Here is a 20,034-nt window from a genome sequence, read left to right as displayed (position 1 = left end):
GGTGAGGGGAGAGGTTGAGAAGGACAATCCTTCTGGTGTGGAAATTGGACCTACACAGTTAGAATCACACTATCACTAACTGGCTGTCCTGCCAACTGAGCTAACCATTCCCAGCTGGTTTGTGATGCAGAGTGATGCCAACAGCGTGGATTCAGATCCAGCACTGGCTGACGTTAGGTATAATGAAGGGCTCCTCCTCAACCTCTCCCCTTGGCTTCAGATGTGGCGACCCTCAGATTAAGCCACCACCAGTCATCTTTCTCTAATGAGAGAGCAGCCCTATGGTCTGGTTAAAAATATAGTCACTTCTAATACAAATTTAATTAATGATATGATGAAATTAATTGTCCAAGACTCTGCTTTTAAATCATATTTTTGGATGTTTAGGTTTTTTTTAACAGATGAACCATACTTTTTCCATCATGGCAACTGTCACATTATCCTCAAACACTCACAGGTTAAGATTTAGATTAAATTCCCTACAGTGTGGAAACAGGCCCTTCAGCCGAACAACTGCACACCGACCCTCTGAGGAGTAACCTACCCAGACCCATTTCCCTTTGACTAATGCACCTCACACTATGGGCACTTTAACATTGCCAATTTACCTGAACTGCCCATCTTTGGACTGTGGGAGGAAACCAGAGCACCCAGAGGAAACCCACGCAGACACGGGGAGAATGTGCAAACTCCACAGAGGCAGTCATCTGAGGATGGAATTGAACCTGGGACCCTGGTGCTGTGGGGCAGCAGTGCTAACCACTGGGCCACCGTGCTGCCCATAAAAATATGGAACGCTTCCAGAATTTGTGTGTTATCTTTGCGCAGGGACCATGCTAATTTTCTCTGTATCGTTCCAATTTTAGTATATGTGCTGCCGAAGCTATAGCATAAATGCAGATTATAGAGAGACAGTGGTGTAATGGTAAAGTCAGTGGATTAGTAATGCAGAATTCCAAACTGATGTTCTTAGAACACACATTGAAACCCGCCCCCCACCCCCCAACCCCAACCCCCAGACAACCACTCCAAAAGCTAGTGCTTCCAAATCAACCTGTTGGACTATAACCTGGTGTTGTGTGATCTTTAACTTTGTACACCCAAGTCCAACACCGGCATCTCCAAATCATTATTATTTTAGACTCCAAAGGTGGCATTGCTTCTTCAGCAGATGTGAAGGAGAAAACAATCCGGGCAGCAGATGGTTTTCTAATTCTCTTGCTAGTAGTTGTTATCATAATTCCACCTGATACTTGACAAATCCTTGCGGTCACACAGCAACCAAAAGAACACATAATTATAAGTTTAAATGCAAACTTCACAGTAATCTTTACCTGAATAAAACCAGTGTTATAATCCTTCATACTGCTTTTAGCCATCGTCTAAGACTTCTGCAAGTATTCCTTTCAATAACAGTTTAGTTTCTAAATTGACAAAACTTTACTCTTCTGTTGTAATAAGTACACAAAGTTACCAGTTCATCTTGGAAACAGATTATTCTAAAAGGAGTGGATCCAGTCTGATGTTAATTTGTACCATAAATGTACATCATTAAGAGTGTAACACCTTGTAAATGGAGAGAGATCAGGAAACATTAGAAAAATATTTTTAAGCACTTTGCCTCCATGTGTAATCAGGGCCTGAATGCTATGTGCCTTAGCCAGGGAATCACAACTAACAGGTGGGTTTGAGCCTTAAGCTAAACTCAATTATATGAGAATTGATTGGTGCCCAGATAAGAATCCTGCCTGTGATATTTTAATAATTAAGGGTTAGTTGAATTCTTCCAAAGCTAAGTTGCTCTCATAGATTACCCTGTCTGCACCTTCATACAAGTGGAGTGAGAAACTGATTTTTTAAAGAAAGATTTTTTAGAAGGATTGCAAGAAAGAGGGGGTAGTATCTTCAGGGGGTACACTTTGCACATCAGCAACATTTCCACAGAGGATGTCATGTGGGCTTTAACCCAGCTTCCCCCTCCACCCACCTTTCATCTCCACCCCCACCCACTCGCTGACACCTGCTCACACAATATCCCTGTCTTGCCTGGGTGAAGGGATCCATGTAGCCTCCATCCACCAATGCTTGTAGTGCTGGCAGTACCCATCGATGCCCCCAGGGTGTTAGGATTGTGTGGCAGTGATCTGACAGCTAGCTGTCAAGTTTCCTTCCTGGGCGGGGGAGCAGTCTCCTTTCCCCTTCTTAAATTCTTCCCCAGATGTCAATGTTAACTCAGCACAGAACTACAGACTCATTATAATTCAATTAAATATTGTGCCATTTACAATTTCTTAGTATCTAATGAATGTAACAAATGGTTAGCTACTCTTTTTGGTCAGTATTTTCTCTTAGAAGTGCACCTATCACTGCTACAATTTTATGAATGTGTATCTGCCATCTGGAGTGTCTTGGCTTTGTTAGCTGCCCCAGTCCTTCCTACTGGTACTAGTTGAGCTGCTGATACCAGCTGGGGAAGGATGCCCACACACAAAGTCTTCAGCAGTAGAGAGGTCAATCTTTATGAACAGTTAACAGGATCATTGCATATTCCCTAATAAATAGGTAGGTTACACCTGAGATGGATGAGTGTCTCCTGTGATACAGGCAGAGTCAATTTCAAACTAAATACCCATTACTCCTTGACAACATGCTATTAACATTAAGAACAATCGCTGTAGTGAAGAGATGGAGGAAACCTTAGCTCCACCCTCCCAAACAACAGCTCATCACAACCCACGTTGGTACTTGCAAGTTGCCAAGTCATCAAGTCTCTGAAAGCAGGTGGTGGAAGAGAGACCTGGATGTATGGGCCTATGTATAGGAGTGTCAATGGAGTGGAGGGGGAAACTGTTTAATTAAATTGTAAAGTAACTAACCATTTCACTAGGTTTTACAAGACAGAATCCACACCTGCAAGATTGGCCCATTAAGGCATGCCCACGTTTAAACCAATCTCCAATGATTTAAAGGGGCCATGCAGCCGTTAGCACTCAGAGCTCCACAGTAGCCATCGCTACCTCAGAGCTTGTGACATCAAAATGACCCCATTTGGCATTGCCCCTCATAGTTTAGGAAGCCTGGCCTTAGCTCCTCCCAGGAATAATCCTACATATCATGATAGGCAGAGCTTATCTTGTAATGTCAATTTTTAAAGCTACCTCCACAATAACTTCTTTCATCTTTTGTAGCAAACATTTTCATTGTTTCAATTACCCTTTAGTTCCTTATCACTCCATTTTGTTCATCTACAAACTTTCTTCATTTGCTCAAGTTGCAAAATCCCTTGTTATTGATGAGGGCAGAGCAGTAGATGTGATCTATATGGACTTCAGTAAGATGTTTGACAAGGTTCCCCATGGGAGACTGATTAGAAAGGTTAGATCTCATGGAATACAGGGAGAACTAGCCATTTGGATACAGAACTGGCTCAAAGGTAGAAGTCAGAGGGTGGTGGTGGAGGGTTGTTTTTCAGACTGGAGGCCTGTGACCAGTGGAGTGCCACAAGGATTGGTGCTGGGTCCTCGACTGTTTGTCATTTACATAAATGATTTGGATGCGAGCATAAGAGGTACAGTTAGTAAGTTTGCAGATGACACCAAAATTGGAGGTGTAGTGGACAGTGAAGAGGGTTACCTCAGATTACAACAGGACCTTTACCAGATGGGCCAATGGGCTGAGAAGTGGCATATGGAGTTTAATTCAGATAAATGCGAGGTGCTGCATTTTTGGGAAAGCAATTCTTAGCAGGATCTATATGCTTAATAGTAAGGTCCTAGGGAGTGTTGCTGAAGAAAGAGACCTTAGAGTGCAGGTTCATAGCTCCTTGAAAGTGGAGTCGCAGGTAGATAGGATAGTGAAGAAGGCGTTTGGTATGCTTTCCTTTATTGGTCAGAGTATTGAGTACAGGAGTTGTGAGGTCATGTTGCGGTTGTACAGGACATTGGTTAGGCCACTGTTGGAATACTGTGTGCAATTCTGGTCTCCTTCCTACCAGAAAGATGTGAAACTTGAAAGGGTTCAGAAAAGATTTACAAGGATGTTGCCAGGGTTGGAGGATTTGAGCTATGGGGAGAGGCTGAACAGGCTGGGGCTGTTTTCCTTGGAGCTTCGGAGGCTGAGGGGTGACCTTATAGAGATTTACAAAGTTATGAGGGGCATGGATAGGATAAATAGACAACGTCTTTTCCCTGGGCTGGGGGAGTCCAGAACTAGAGGGCATGGGTTTATGGTGAGAGGGGAAAGATATAAAAGAAACCTAAGAGACAACTTTTTCACACAGAGGATGGTATGGAATGAGCTGCTAGAGGAAGTGGTGGAGGCTAGTACAATTGCAACATTTAAGCGGCATCTGGATGGGTATATGAATAGGAAGGGTTTGGAGGGATATGGGCGGGTGCAGGCAGATGGGAGAAGATTGGGTTGGAATATCTGGTCAGCATGGATGGGTTGGACCAAAGGGTCTGTTTCCATGCTGTACATCTCTATGACTCTAAATTATTAAAGATTGAAGGAATAAAGAAACACTGAAGGAGCTGAGGACTTCCACAATTTTGGGATCCTGGGAAAGAATGAGTTTGATGAGGTGACGGGACAAGAAATCTTGATTTCAACATGGTGATGATGTAGATGAGAGAAGCTACAGACAGCACAGTTTTTGGAGCTTAAGAGAAAAAGCAGTAAGGAATATCAGGAATATAGATGTTAGTAATTTCTAGAAGATAAAGATAAGAAAGATTGCAATTGAAGAAAAAGATTTAAGTTGAACAATGTCAGGAGGGTCACCTACGAGGCAATTATATTTTACTTGTATTTTTTTAAGGAGTACAATGAAGGTGTGAGACAATTAACAACAAATTTACAATGATTCACTCCAACTGGAGCTAAACAACATAAAATAAGCTTGCTTACTAATTTTTTGCACTAGACAGTACACATCACTTAAGGAGTAGGTTTTCATAGCATCTCCCACCTGTCTGCCATTTATCTTTGGTGGAATGTTTTGGCCACGTTTTCCATTGGAATAAAACACCACAAAAGCTTTGAAAAAAATATTACGACTTTATTCTATGGAAGTTATATCTTTTAATCCTGTGAATTTAGTGCAGCAGATTTCAGTGACACTGAAGGTCACGTCCAAGTCACAATTTAACAGCCTTGGAATAGAACTTGGAGGTGAGTAGTGTCCTCATATATCTGCTGGCCTTGTTCTGCCAAGTCGTGGGTGTTATGGGCTTTGGTGGTGATGCCAAAGAAGCCTTAGTGACTTGCTGCAGTATATCCTGTACATTGCATTAGAACGCAGCCATCAATTATGGATGTCAAAGCCCTTGAGTTAGATGGCAAACAGACAACTTTGTTTTAACCTGAACAGTGCACAGTCTCTTGAGTATTGATGGAGCTGCACCCAGTTAGACACATGAAGGTTTGTGACTTGGGGAGTTAGGCAGTGAACTGCTTTCCACAGATTCCATACCCTTTAAACTGCTTTAATGGCTGTTGCTTTTAATGTAACTTGTTCAGTTTTGTGTGCATACTTAGTGCATATGTCTGGACTTTAATCTAAAGTGTTTGATTTCTTTTCTGTTTCAGAATGATTGGGAACTGCAGTGTAAGATATTTAGACCCAAGGAATTGTACTACAAACAAGACCAAAAATTCATGTATGGTTCTTGTTTCAAATTTGGCTTCTTACCATGACATCTGGGTGACAGCTACAAATGAGCTTGGCTCAGAGACATCCAGCCACATGTGTCTTGATGGCATGCTAATAGGTAATAACAGAGATGGTTCATCAGGCATTAACTGGTGTTAAATGATAATTATTTTTATTAACTTTTGATAAGAACAGATACTTTGATTAGATTACTTACAGTGTGGAAACAGGCCCTTCGGCCCTACACGTCCACACCGACCCGTCGAAGCGCAACCCACCCATACCCCTACATTTACCCCTTACCTAACACTACGGACAATTTAGCGTGGCCAATTCACCTGACCCGCACATCTTTGGACTGTGGGAGGAAACCGGAGGAAACCCACGCAGACACAGGGAGAATGTACAAACTCCACACAGACAGTCGCCCAAGGCTGGAATCGAACCTGGGACCCTGGTGCTGTGAGGCAGCAGTGCTAACCACTGAGCCACCATGCCGCCCTTTGGTTTATATCAGATTCAATAGAATGCATTACATTAAAAAACAGCTAATTCACTCTTTGGAATTGTGAGTGCATTATAGTTTAGTTCTGTACGTTTTCTGAAAATAAATTAATGTTGGAAAGTAAATTAATCTTGAGCTATATTGGATTTTCAACTAATAAAGACTAAATTGCAAAATTTTATTGAAGACTAAATTGCAAAATTGAAGACTAAATTGTAAAACAGTAACCTAGTGGTATTATCGCTAGACTATTAATCCAGAAAGGTGAAAGTGAGGACTGTAGATGCTGGAGATTAGAGTCAGAGTGTGGTGCTGGAAATGCACAGCAGGTCAGGCAACATCCGAGGAGCAGGACAATCGACATTTCGGGTTAAAGCCCTTCATCGGGAATGAGGCTGGGAACCTCGGGAGTGGAGAGATAAATGGGAGGGGGTGGGCCTGGAGAGGGGGGGGAGGGGGGTGGTGGAGGTAGCTGAGAGTGCAATAGGTGGATAGAGGTGGGGGTAAAGGTGATAGGTCGGAGGGCAGGGTGGAGTGGATAGGTGGGAAGGGAGATGGACAGGTAGGACAAGTCATGAAGGTGGTGCTGAACTGGAAGATTGGAACTGGAATAAGGTGGGGGGAGGGGAAATGAGGAATCTGGTGAAATCCACATTGATGCCATGTGGTTAGAAGGTCCCAAAACAGAAGATGAGGTGTTCTTCCTCCAGGCGTCGGGTGGTTAAGGAGTGGCGATGGAGGAGGCCCAGGACCTGCATGTCCTCGGCAGAGTGGGAGGGGAAGTTAAAGTGTTCGGCCACGGGGCATTGGGGTTGGTTGGTGAAGGTGTCCCGGAGATGGTCTCTGAAGCACTCTGCAAGTGAACATCCTGTCTTCCCAGTGTAGAGGAGACCACATCGGGAGCAACGGATACAGTAAATGAGATGTGTGGAAGTGCTGGTAAACTGATGGATGTGGAAGGCTCCTTTGGGACCTTGGGCGGAGGGGAGGGGGGAGGTGTGGGCGCAGGTTTTGCAATTCCTGCAGTGGCAGGGGAGGGTGCTGGGAGGGGAGGGTGGGATGTTGGGGGTTGTGTACCTGACGAGGCAGTCGCAGAGGGAACAGTCTTTACCAGCTAATATTCTCCGGACTTGAATTCAAATCCCACCACAGCAGATGGTAGAATTTGAATTCAATAAAGAATCTGGAATGAAGGGTCCACTGATGACTGTGAAACCATTGCTGATAGTTGGAAAAACCCATCTGGGTCCCTAATGTCCTTTAGGGAAGGAAACTGCCATCCTTAACAGGTCTGGCCTCCATGTGACTCCAGACCCACAGCAATGTGGTTGACTCTTAACTGTTCTCTGAGAAATTAGGAATGGGCAATAAATGCTGGTCTAACCAGAGATGCCCATGTTCCATGAGTGAATTTTTAAAAAATGTTTATCCTACAATCAGAAATCAGTAGCTTCATTACAGTACTGCTTTTATTAGAAGTGATTCTTTAATATGCTACATTTGTTGGTTTTAATGTGTTAGGAAACATGAAATAAGCTTGGGAGTGAGCCACATGTCTCTTCAGCGAGATGACTTTCCTAAATGTTTGCGATGGGTAAATCTGGGATTATGTTGGCCTCATATGAAAGCCCATCAAATGAACTGAAAGCTAGTTGCACTGATCTGCTGACCAGAACAAAAGCAAAGCAAACAGGCTGGTCGCTTGGTGGAAAAATACAGCTCACTTCCAGTTCGTGTTTAATTTAATGAGCGGTGCTAACATCAACTTCATGTGACACCTGTTGTTGGTTTTACAATCTACTGTTGTATGCTGTTGTACTGTTATAGCAGTGCACCACAGCAACTTTATTATTATAATATGTTTTCAACAGCTAAATAAATTATAATAACCAATACTTTCTAACTAGTTATCCCATATTAAGTGTCAACAAGTTTCTAATAAGGGTAGGCTTTGAATCCATAATGTCAGGAGAGTGAATGATCTATGTTAGTCCATTATAGACAGATCTTATCATTCCCTAGAAAAAGGAAATTTTCTTATTGAAGTTGATCTTAAGTCACATTTGCTGTACTAAAATAAATTGAACAATATCTGGTCTGATAAAAGCAAAATAATGTGGAAGCTGGAAACCTGAAGCAAAAAACAGGAAGTGCTGGAGAAATTCAGTCGATCTGGCAGCATCTGTGGATAGAGATTCTGAGTCTGGTATGACTTTTCGACTGAATATCTGATCTGAGCCAGTGTTTGGAGCATTCATGTTCCGTTCTTATTGATTACTGTGTTAAAGCATTTATGACACAGAATAGAAACAGCATGAATTGAAGTCAATTGGAGAAAGTCAGTTAAAGTTAGTTATTGGATTCATAATAGAATATCATGAAGAAAGATAATGAGCAACATTAATGCGTTATGGCACCATTTGTAATTAGTGTTATGGGAAATGGGGATAAGGTAGAAGGATTGTGTTGAGATACAAAATAAACAATCAGTTTACTGCATGGTAGAGCAGACTTGTAAGGCCCCATTGACCTATAGCTGTCCCTCTTTCATATGTTCTTCTCTCTCTCTTTCTGTGTCTCACACTTCAAGTGTCATGGCTTGAAAGGGAATTCTAACAATGGACTTTTGTGTTGGTCCTTAGTTCTGTTTGGCAATTACTGCAGTGTGGCATCTGCGTAACAGAAGAGTCAATGTTTCAGGCGTCAACTCTCCTGCTCCTTTGATGCTGCCTGACCTGCTGTGTTTTTCTAGCATCACACTTTAATGACTCTGACTCTCCAGCATCTGCAGTCTTCACTTTCTCCAAATTATTTCAGAGGGGTTTACCATTGCCTTCTGCGCACAGCTGACCAGTGGTCTCTTCTGTTCTTTCTACCTAATGTTGTTTAGTGTTGGGAAGATCTACAAGTTGATCTGCTTAGCCTCATTATGAACACACTTTCCACGGCCATCAAGACCTGGAGTGGAATTTGAACACAGAGGCAACAGCACTACTACAATGCAAGACCTCACATGTTCTTAGAACCATTACATCATAGGCCGAAAGAACAACACTCAAAGTCATAAACTGGACAAACTTTTAATGGATACTGTTTCTCATTCTTCTTGCACATGCTATCTGTCTTTTTGACATATTTTCAAGATGGATGCTTGAATCTCTTTGCTCTTTTGCGCTGTTTCTATGCATGACATCACCGTCACTGTCTGAATCTCCAAAACTGCTGGCTTCAGCATCACCAACAAACACTGGCATTTTCTCATTGTTGTTTCCATTTGTGGAAACTATTGGTTTTTATTTGTATCCTCATCGTCTGCATCTCCTGCAACTCAACTCACAGTTGCACTGCTTTCACTTCCTTTTTCCTTTATATGTTTGCTAGGCTTCCCTCTCCACCCAGCTTTACTTCTGCAATATGGATTTCTCCCCTCAATTTGTCTATACCTCTCCCTTGACAGAGCAGCAGGCTTTGTCTATAGTTCACCAAGTTGCCTCATCTGAAAGACTGCCTCTGAGACTCCTGCTGTTTACAGTTATATAGACCTAGATTCTGACATACAACTTAGTTAACCTCAGCTTCTGTTGTACTGAGAGCAAATGTGGGGCTGTGCAATTGTCCATGCATAGTCCGTAGTGCAGCTGGTATTTTCAAAGGGTCATCCAACATTAAGTGATCTCCACTATTCAGTAATTTTCCTCTCAACATATGTAACCTGCAAGATTGGATCATCTGATCCATTTCTTGATTATTCAATTATTTTTCTGTGTTTTAAGATGGCGCCAGAGAGTGGTCGACACTATAGTACAACACTTGTCACCGTATTTTTTTGTAACAAGATACACGTGACAATAAATAAAACAAATCAAGTGTATATTCATCCATCTGATTCCTGCCTCCATCAAATCACAGATTAACTTCTGTTAGCCTCCTCTTTCTATTTCACTTCATGGAAAATTATGCCTTTTGAGTAAGGCAACACCATGTAATGGTCTTCTAAATCTTTCACTACACATTCACAATCCACCTTTGTCTAGTGTTAGGCAACTCCACACTGAATCTTCCTCACTGAAGCACTGCATTAAGCAGCAATAAATCCCATCACTGTGCTTTGAGCTACTGTCAGCATATCTAAAAACAAACCACAGATGTTTCAAACTCCACCTGACAGTACTGGGATCACACAAACGATCAAATGGCTCAGTTCCACAGATGACAAATATATTAAAACCCGTGACACAATCCTATTGTTTCCCTGTGTTCTCTTCTTTAATTTTGCCCTCATCACCAACGTCACATCTCAGGTTGAAAGAACCCCACTCAAATTCACAAGTTTACTAACCTTTTTAGTGGGGATGCTTTTCAACCTTCTTGCATGTGCAGAGCGCTCCTTATTGCACCGTATCCGAGTATGATAAGATTCCTAATACTCAGGTAATCATCACGACAGGCACTAATTCAGAATAACACACAAAATAACCAAAAGAACTGCAGATGCTGAAAATGACACACAAAAGCAGAAATTGATGGAGAAACTCAGCAGTTTCAACAGTACCCTTGGAGAGAGAATGTTTCAGGTCCAGTGACCCTTCTTCAGAAAGTGGCTGACATTGTTGAAAGGCCATCAGATTGGATACCTGGCAGTGCTGTTTTGAAATTAACAATCATGTATGCTGAGCTAAGGGTTTGCTCTATCATGAAGTGGAGCAAGACTATAAACACTTCCATTATGAATATATGTTCAGCTGTGCTGCATTTACGTAGAGAGGAAAATTCACCTAATGTCAGAGATCAACTCCATAGGGCTGTTTATCTGAAATGTACTTCCCTGCAGTGAACTAATACTATAAAATGGTAAGTGCAAAATTACTCACATATTGGAAAACTGTAAACATGAGCCCGAGTGATTGGCCATTAAATGTACTGGCCCAAAGTAAAGCTGGAATTTTCCAATGTGATCTCTGAAATAGCAACATCCCACTACAAGAGCAAACATTCCGAAAATTGTTCCTTCCATTGGGTAATATATTATTTGAATGGCAATGAAGTTAAAATTGACAATGGAGATGTAACATTGAGAGTAAATTTACCAGAACTGATACTCAAATAACAATCAGTATAGTTCACCTAAACAATTAATACATAAATTTAATATTAATTACTTATGTAATCCGGTATAGACTGAGTACATGCCTTGTACATAAATGTCATTCTAGAGTTTGAGAGTGATATAAGCGTTAAATAGAAATGTTTAACCTCAGGTTCCTTGCCATGTTTACCCTGGATGCCGAACATCAGCATTTAATCCTACTACAAGTTGTGAAAATGAAAATATTTAACTTTACCCACAATGATGCTTCCCTTGTATTGAGTACAACAGGGGTAGAAGTGACTTTGGTGGCCATACAGAAAAGGCTGTTAGGAGCAACAACTCATTTCACCTGCCCAATATTCTTTTAATTACTATCAGAATGAATTAAAATTGGCCTATTTTCAAACAGACTGCCAGTTAATGTTGCCACCCAAGAAAAATTTCACCTCCAACATTGCAAAGGCAAGTGGTGGAACAGCGGCTTTGACAATTTGATTAACCTTCTCCATCATACTATAAAAATAATTTTCAACATGTGTTGATGTGTAAGGATGCAAAGTAACAAAATCTGTGTTTATTTCACAGTAAAGTTCAAAGCTCCTCGAATAATTGCAGTGAAGCCAGACACAGAGCAAAATGATTGTTTATTTGGACAATGGGAGATGCCATTTGAAATGGTTACTCACAGTAAAGCTGCTTTTGAAATCCAATACAAACCACTGGATGAAGACAAATGGACCCAGGTGACTATCTGTATTAAATGGCAATGTTTTCATTATTCTGATTGAAACTACAATTAACAAATCAATTAAATGTTACAATGCAGATCAGTATTAGTCATTCATAAGAATACCCCTGTGAGACCTAAAAAAAAGAAATCTGAGATGTCTATTATGTAAGCTATGTGTTTATCAAGATTTCAGTTTGTTTCAAAATATTTGTTTCTGTTAAAACTGGCATTTGGATATAAACTTAAACACCTCACTTCAATAAGAGCATTCAAACCAAAACAGATTTAGTTGTTTCACAATATTTATCAATTAGAACCAATCACCTTTTTTTCTGGCTACAGCAAAGGAGGTTGAACGTGAAAATTATCTCAAAACACCTCAATAGCAGGTTTCCATAAGGTGAAAAAATGTTCTTTTACATTGCCTTACATATTATATTGGATGATATCCATTTTATAATGACAAAGCATTATTGTAAATAGAGCACAAGGAAATATGGAAACAGGAAAAGCCCTGTTAACCAGTTCTTCTGACAAGAATAATTAGATTTTATAAGTAGCATTTAGTGGCTGGTAGTACAGAACTTGAGCTTTTGGTCTCATACTGTTCAGGACTGACGCAAGAATATGAAGTTTGAAAAGGAACAGCAGTTTATGCAGGATAAGAGAAAGGATTATTTGCAGAGTGGACTCTGATCAATCAGGTGCACCATGGAATTGATATCCCTTGAGCTCTGTTGGTATATTTGGCCAGGTGGCTAGTGTGGATTAAACACAAGATTTGATCCCCATTCCAGCTGGAGTGAATTAGGGACATGACTGCTTGTAATGGTAGAATTGACACTGTCAGATATGCTTTCAGGGGAGAATTCAAGAGTCAATAAGAAACAAGACTAATTGTCACTGATTTTGAATTGGGCTGTTGGGGCTGGTCATTCCACAGATGCATTCTGCTGTATATCATGACAGTAGACACGTGACTTTGCAAGAAGACCATATTCTTCTAGTTGACATATATCTGGCAGTTGTTGAGTTGTCTGTGGATCTCTTAACCGAGTCATGATCTAACGCTGGCACCAAGTGTTCCAGCAGTCTGCCAACACATCAAAGTTGATGTGAAAACAGTAATTCCAGCCAAGACTCTCACCATTATTCAATCATGGAAAATTTAGGAGAAGGAGCCGCCAAAATAGCTCTGAAACACTGAGAAAATAGCTTTGAATTTAATAAATCATTGTAATTAAGATGTAATTACTTAATGGCAGATCGTTAGCTATTTCATCCTGCTTGTGTTGTGGATACACAATGTTAGGAAGAGGAAACAAAAGCAAAAATTGCTGGAGAAATTCAGCAGGTCTGGCTGCATCTGTGGAGAAAAAGCAGGGTCAATGTTTCAGTTCTGAAGAAGGGTCACTCGACCCAAAATGTTAACTCTGCTTTCTCTCCACAGATGCTGCCAGACCTGCTGAATATCTCCAGCAGTTTCTGTTTTTGTTTAGATTTGCAGGATCTACAGTTCTTTGCTTCTTGTCGGGAAGAGTAGAATTCCACTTGTAAACGTGAATTATAAGGAGTCCATATTCAATTCTGCAGTTACAACAGGTATCTACAATCCATCATCATGATTCTAAAGGAGTATTTGATAAAAATGTGACATTCATCCCATGATAAATGGCAGTATTGACAAGATCATGGGTAGTCACATGATGCACAAAGCTTCTAGGGACATTATTGCCATGTTAGATACCTCTTGGAAGATCTTATGGAGCATTCCACTTATATGTTGAATTCTTTTCAGTTTCTCACACCACTAAAAATGAATCAGAATCCCTCCAGTGAAGAAAGAAGCCACTGACCCATCAAGTCCTTGCTGACCTTTCATAGGACATCCCACCCAAACCTAACCTCTACCTAATCCCTGTATCCCTTCATAGCTAATCCAAATAGCCAGCACATCCTGGATACTACAGATAATTTAGCATGAAATTACCCACCTAACCTGAACATCTTAGGACGGTTGGAGGAAATCAGAGCACCTAGTGAAAAACCACACAGACCCAGGGAGAATGTTCAAACTCCACACAGTCACCCAAGGCTGGAACCAAAGCCAGATCCCTGGTGCCATGAGGCAGCGGTGCTAACCACTGAGCCACTGTGCTACCCTTATTACTTCTGTTCAAATACTTTGATTCAAATCAAAAGCAATGCTTATGAGAGTTTTTTTTTAAATCACAAACACAACACAAAATCTAGTCAGAAAAGTTATTTTCTTGAATAAAATGGGGCAGTTTGAGTAGTTCTTTTAATCAGTGTGTCCCACGGTAATTTTATGCTTTAAACTGGATGTTGTTGCAGATCTCTCAGTGCTGAAATGTTTAACCAATTTATAATGAGAAAAGATATTAATGTTTATTACTTTCACTTCCCTGGTATCTCTGGCCCATTTAAATGCTATGGCCAAGAGAGTTGGCATCCATTTGTTTACCAGGCTTTGGTCTGTGTTGACCATAATCAGTTTTTGTTTACAACTGAATTCAAGGAAAGAAAGGTAATTAATTTGTACTCAATCTCTCCACACAAATGCATGTCCCAAATGATGCATTTACTTTACTGCCAATACAATAGGATATTAATGTCCTACTTTGTCTGGTTGAAATGGACGATAATAGGGTAGGGGAATGGGTCTGGTGGGTTACTCTTTGGTGTGGACTTGTTGGGTCAAAGGACCTGTTTCCACGCTGTAGGGATTCCATCTGATTCTTTGATTCTATAAATGTTCATGCTTTCATATGCTTCTAAGAATATGGCAATACGTGATTATTGCCTTTCAGAATCTAATTTTAACTTCCCCGAAACACGTGTGATATCTGATTTGGACAAAAAAAGTACTGGTTACATAATTCATAAAAGGTTGTTAACCAATAAAGATTTTCACTGAGAACAGTCACAACTATGGGTTGTCTCTCTAATTCACATATTATGTTGGTTTAGTCAATAAGCCAGATCACTACAGCACAATCAACTCCTGGCTATTGTAAATTTAGCAGGACTTAGTAGTTAATCTAAAGCCCTATCCTTTCTCCCACAGGTTCCTTTAACAGTAATAAATAGTACATTCTTCAAACTGTGCAATCTCCTACCTTATACGGAGTACCAGCTGAAGATTCGTTGTAAGCAGAAAACTGAGATTAGTCCATGGAGTGAATGGAGTAATGAAAATACAGGCATTACATCAGAATGCGGTCAGTACAAAAATGCTTCCAGCTGCTACAATTGCTTTGAGTTATATTCTTTAACCTCAGATTACAAGACTTGAAGGAATTGTACACTGTGTGGAGGTCAATACAGAACTTCATAAGACATTGACAAGTTGGGGGTGTGAGCAGGTAGTTGACAGATAAACTTCAATGTGGAGAAGTGTGAGATGTTGCACTTTGGTACAAAAGACAGTATAAAATAAACGGTAATGTTCTTAGGGGTGTGCAGAAATAGAGAGACCTGGGTGATATTTACGTAAATCACTAAAGGTGAAGGGGCAACTATAGAGAACCATCAATGTATAGTATTCTAGGCTTCATAAATTGGGACATAGAGTACAAGAGGTTAAGCTGAACCTACATGATACACAGATGAGAGCTCAGCTGGAATATTGTTTACAGTTCTGGATGCCACATTTTATGAATTATTTAGTGAATGCCTTGGAGAGAGCACTGAAGATGTTTACAAGAGTGGTTTCAGGGAAGAGAGACTTTAATTATGAGGATGGATTGGAGAAGTTGAGACGGTTTTCCTTGAAGAGGAGTAGGCTGACAGGAGATTTGATGGAAGTCTTCAAAATCACGAGGTGTCTGGAGAGACTAGATAGGAAGAAAGGGTTCCTGCTCGTAAGAGGATCAAGACAGCATGTGTTTAAATAGATTTGCTGATGTGAGGAATGCATTGTCCAGAAGAGTAGTGAAGGCAGATTCAATTGAAGCATTCAGGAGGGCATTGGATGATCATTTAATAAGAAGAATGTTCAGGTTTGTGGAGAAAAGGCAAAAGTTGGAGCCAAGTAAAAATGCTCTCGAGAGCTGGTGCAGACATGATGAGCTAAATGGCTTCCTTCTGCACCACAACGATTCTGTGATCACAACTGCTGAAAATCTAAGAGGTTTAGAGGATTGCTATAGGGAGTCCTGGCATTTACATTATTTTTCTGTGTAACTTTGGATTTATGCAGCAATATTTTCTTCTGTGCAAGTTATTTTTAAACATAAGTAATTACATTTATTTAAAACAGAAAAGCTCATCGAGGATGAATTGTACTTCATTGGCACAACTTTAAATTATTTTCCAATAAACCCAAACTGCAAAAAACTGTAATGTTTTGGTGAACTACAAATGCACTGCTGGTGTGCTTCTCATTTGCTGTGCTTCAACTAATTTGTACTGGCTTCTTTCTTGCTATTAGCCCCAGCTCAAAAATTACAGATTTGGAGAAGCATTGAGGCCTTCGATGGAAATGGAACTCGTAGGGTGCATCTAATGTGGAAGGTATTGCTTAATATTACTGCCTAATATTATTGTTTAATATTAACCAACAAATCAGAAATACCTCCTTACCAACAGCACCGTTACTCTGCTGTGTGTGTACTGATGCTTTGCATTAATTTTAAACTAATTAAAAGGCAATTTTACCTTTCAGCAGCAAAACTATTTGTAATGAAAAATTCACCTTTCAAGCCAAAAAAAGTCTGGATAGGTTAAAAAAAAAGTTTGGATTTAAAATAGTTGACACAAACACTAAGAATACAACAAACCCAGTTAGTTTTGCAAGCAAGCATGTTCTGAATTGAATAGTTAGCCCTGTTCCTGTGCAAAACTTCCAGTTCAGGGTCATGTCTAAGGCAGTAAGCTGGAGGAATGGATTGCCTGCCATGGACTTTTTACCTATTTATTTCAGGTGATCTGCCTCATTAAGTTTCCACTTGGGTGGCAACATTAAAAATTATGCCTAGTTTTTTTGACACTGATGTGAAATGCCTGATTTCACAACATAGCATTAACTGAATGTGATAATTCTTTTTTCTCCATGCATTTTGGCTGCATTTTGACTTAGTGCTTTCTCCAATTAAGATTACGCGTAATCTTCAATTATTATACTGAACTCTGAAACTCTTTTATCATGACATCACTTGGGCTGCATTGGTCCAAGAATGTAGCTAGCCACCAACTTCTCGTGGGCAGTTGGAGATGGGCAAAACGTACTGGCCATACCATCCCGGTGACATTTTTATTAAAAAGCACTTTCACTGTGTGCACCAGGAGCCTGATAAATTGAAAGCTTCCACTTCTGTGTTATATAATTACGCGATATTAAGAATGAGTTAAAAATCTCCCACCACAAGTGAGCCAACAACTATCATCTGGCTTCAGCAGAGGTAAAGTTTTCAAGCAAGCAGTATTGCCGTCATTTTGTAATCCCCGTCAACTAGAAAAAAAACACTCAACTCAGGGTGCTGTAACTATGTTGCTTAAACTTTTGTACCCACCGGAGAAACATTACTAACTCACCAATAGCCCTTGACCAATTTTTCCACAGCCACTGGAAAAGAGTGCAGCAAATGGGAAGATTTTGGGTTACAGGATCCAACTGCATGAGCCTGGGATTCAAGTGTACAACACCTCAGACCTAGAGTACAGCTTCCACCTACCCGATGGAAACTACAAAATCGAAGTGGCTGCTTACAACTCTGTGGGAGCGTCTCCAGAGGCTCAGGTTATTATTCCCGCATCAAATGAATTAGGTAATCCAGGTTTACATAGCTTTAGCAGAGTAATGGCAAAACATTGTCCATTCGTTATGAATTAGGTTTTCGCAGCTAAAGAATTCTCGAACAGATTGAGCAGAAGCAATAGCATTAAAATTGAACTCTCCAGCTAAACGTGGCATAGCTCTGCTAGTTTGTATTGGATCAATGTATGTAAGCAGTAGATAGGGTCCACTTACACCATGTGAAAGGCAGCAGTACAAAATGGCCGCTCATCACTACTTTCAAAAGGGCAACTAGGGATTAGTAATTAATGCAGACACCTGCATCCTGCTAAAGAAAATTTTAAAGTTGGTACTATTGCTCTAGCAACCAAATCATAGGTTTATTCTGATATTTCATTTTTGTGGAAACATAATAATGTTCAAAGAGACTGTTCATTTTTCCTGAGAGGAACCCAGGGTAACCTGGAGTTGGAGGCATGAGGAGGATAGGGGCAGGATTCTAGTTACCCCAGTCTAATACTAATTGGGGAAAGGGATGAGGGGGCAAGAGGATTGATGCTGAAAACCACCCTTGCCTCCGACCCTTCTACCCTGTTCTCCTATGACCCCCACTGCATGTGATTGAAAAAAAAAACTCTTCGTCTCACTACTACATCTTTTAAAGACTAGGCCTCTGGAATAGATCTTTACAGCCCAAACACTCCCTGACCTCTTTTTGGATGGCGACGAGATCTTCAGCTTTCAAGGTCTGTGATTCACCAAGATGCTCACCATTTAGCTCTTAACCACCTGACTGGAGCTTGATTCAATGAGCTTTCCTATTGGTGGGTGCAGAAGGTCAAGTGCCACTGTTCACATCCACATTCATATAGCTCTTCAGTGCTTCTTAGTTAATATATTTGACTGTAAGGCATAGGAGCAGAAGTAGGCGATTTGGCCCATTTGGTCCACTCCACCATTCAATAAGATTGTGAATGATCTGATAATCCTCAACACTATTTTCTGCCTTGTCCCCAAAACTCTTGATTCCCTTAGTTATTAGAAACTAGTGAAGTTGATAGAGTCATAGAGATGTACAGCATGGAAACTGACTCTTCGGTCCACCTTGTCCATGCCGACCAAGTGTTGGAACATTTCTCCTAATCTTTCATATCCACCTGACAGGGCAGACAGGACCTGTGCTTAACATGACTTCTGAAAAACAGCATCTCTAGCTGTGCAGAACTCCTTCTGTACTGCAGTGGAGTACTTTATACATTTAGACAATAGAAAAACAAAGTTCAAAAGCATTCCAGTGGAAAACTCATATGTTGCAGAGTACTACTCCTTGTAATTAAGATGCATTTGCCTTAAACACCTCAAAGCAAATAACGAAATTATTTGTTACCATTACAGTAAATATTCTGATTGCATGTTCCTTGTATAAAGCATTGCTACTGTAGATGAAATTGACCAATTGTGCAAAAATCAACTTTTCAATCCAATCAAATGACCTTCTTAGAACAAGAGGTGGCACTTCCTTTACATAAAATAATCATTGCAACTTTCTTTAAATGACATGGACAGAGTTTCCGCCACTGTCCCATCTTGTTGCTTCTTCAATTGGGAACACCAGCCTGCTGATTCAGTGGAGACCTCCCAACATGTCAACAACTGGTTATGTGCTGGAATGGTGTGTGCTGTCTGAGAAAACCGCCTGTAATATCAACTGGCAAAATGTACCCACCAATAATACGGAAGCAATTGTACAAGGTAGGTGAGTAATGTTAAATTCTTGGGAGAATTTAACTTTGTAAACCATTCTTTTACTTGGATATTTTGGTGTGTTAGAAACAGTTTGGAGAGAGTGCACTTGACTCATTTTTGGGATTAAGGGCTTATTTTATGACGAAAGTTTGAATAAGTTAGGGGTGGCACAGTGGCTCAGTGATTAGCACTGCTGCCTCACAGCACCAGGGGCCCAGGTTCAATTCCAGCCTTGGGCGATTGTCTGTGTGGAGTTTGCACATTCTCCCCGAGTCTGCGTGGGTTTCCTTCAGGTACTCTGGTTTCCTCCCACAGTCCAAAGATGTGCAGGGCAGGTGAATTGGCCGTGCTAAATTGCCCATAGCGTTAGGTGCATTAGAGGGAAATGGGTCTGGGTGGGTTACTCTTCGTAGGGTTGGTGTGGACTTGTTGGGCCAAAGAGTCTGTTTGTACACTGTAGGGAACCTAATGTAATCTAAAGTTTGTGCTTTACTCATTGGAGTTTAGAAAAATGAGAGGTGATCTTACTGAAACATGCAAGATACTCAGGGAA

At 40.7% G+C, this 20,034-nt stretch overlaps 1 protein-coding gene and 1 non-coding gene across 2 annotated transcripts in view; one reads left to right on the top strand and one right to left on the bottom strand.

Moving 5' to 3' along the window:
* The window catches only part of LOC132829209 (granulocyte colony-stimulating factor receptor-like), a 39,291-nt gene extending 33,697 nt beyond the window's left edge, over positions 1-5,594 (top strand). The window contains exons 5-6 of the mRNA XM_060846578.1: positions 5,101-5,172; positions 5,590-5,594. Coding sequence (XP_060702561.1) covers positions 5,101-5,172; positions 5,590-5,594 — 77 coding nt within the window. The remainder of the gene's footprint in view (positions 1-5,100; positions 5,173-5,589) is intronic.
* Positions 784-892, bottom strand: LOC132829256 (U6 spliceosomal RNA). The gene has a single exon (XR_009646229.1). It is a non-coding gene; the product is annotated as a U6 spliceosomal RNA (small nuclear RNA).
* Positions 5,595-20,034: the final 14,440 nt, after the last annotated feature.

Source organism: Hemiscyllium ocellatum, chromosome 28 (assembly GCF_020745735.1).
Source record: "Hemiscyllium ocellatum isolate sHemOce1 chromosome 28, sHemOce1.pat.X.cur, whole genome shotgun sequence".
Classification (NCBI taxonomy): Eukaryota; Metazoa; Chordata; class Chondrichthyes; order Orectolobiformes; family Hemiscylliidae; genus Hemiscyllium; species Hemiscyllium ocellatum.
The sequence above is the reverse complement of the archived record's forward strand: the minus strand, read 5'-3'. Positions and strand labels throughout refer to the sequence as shown.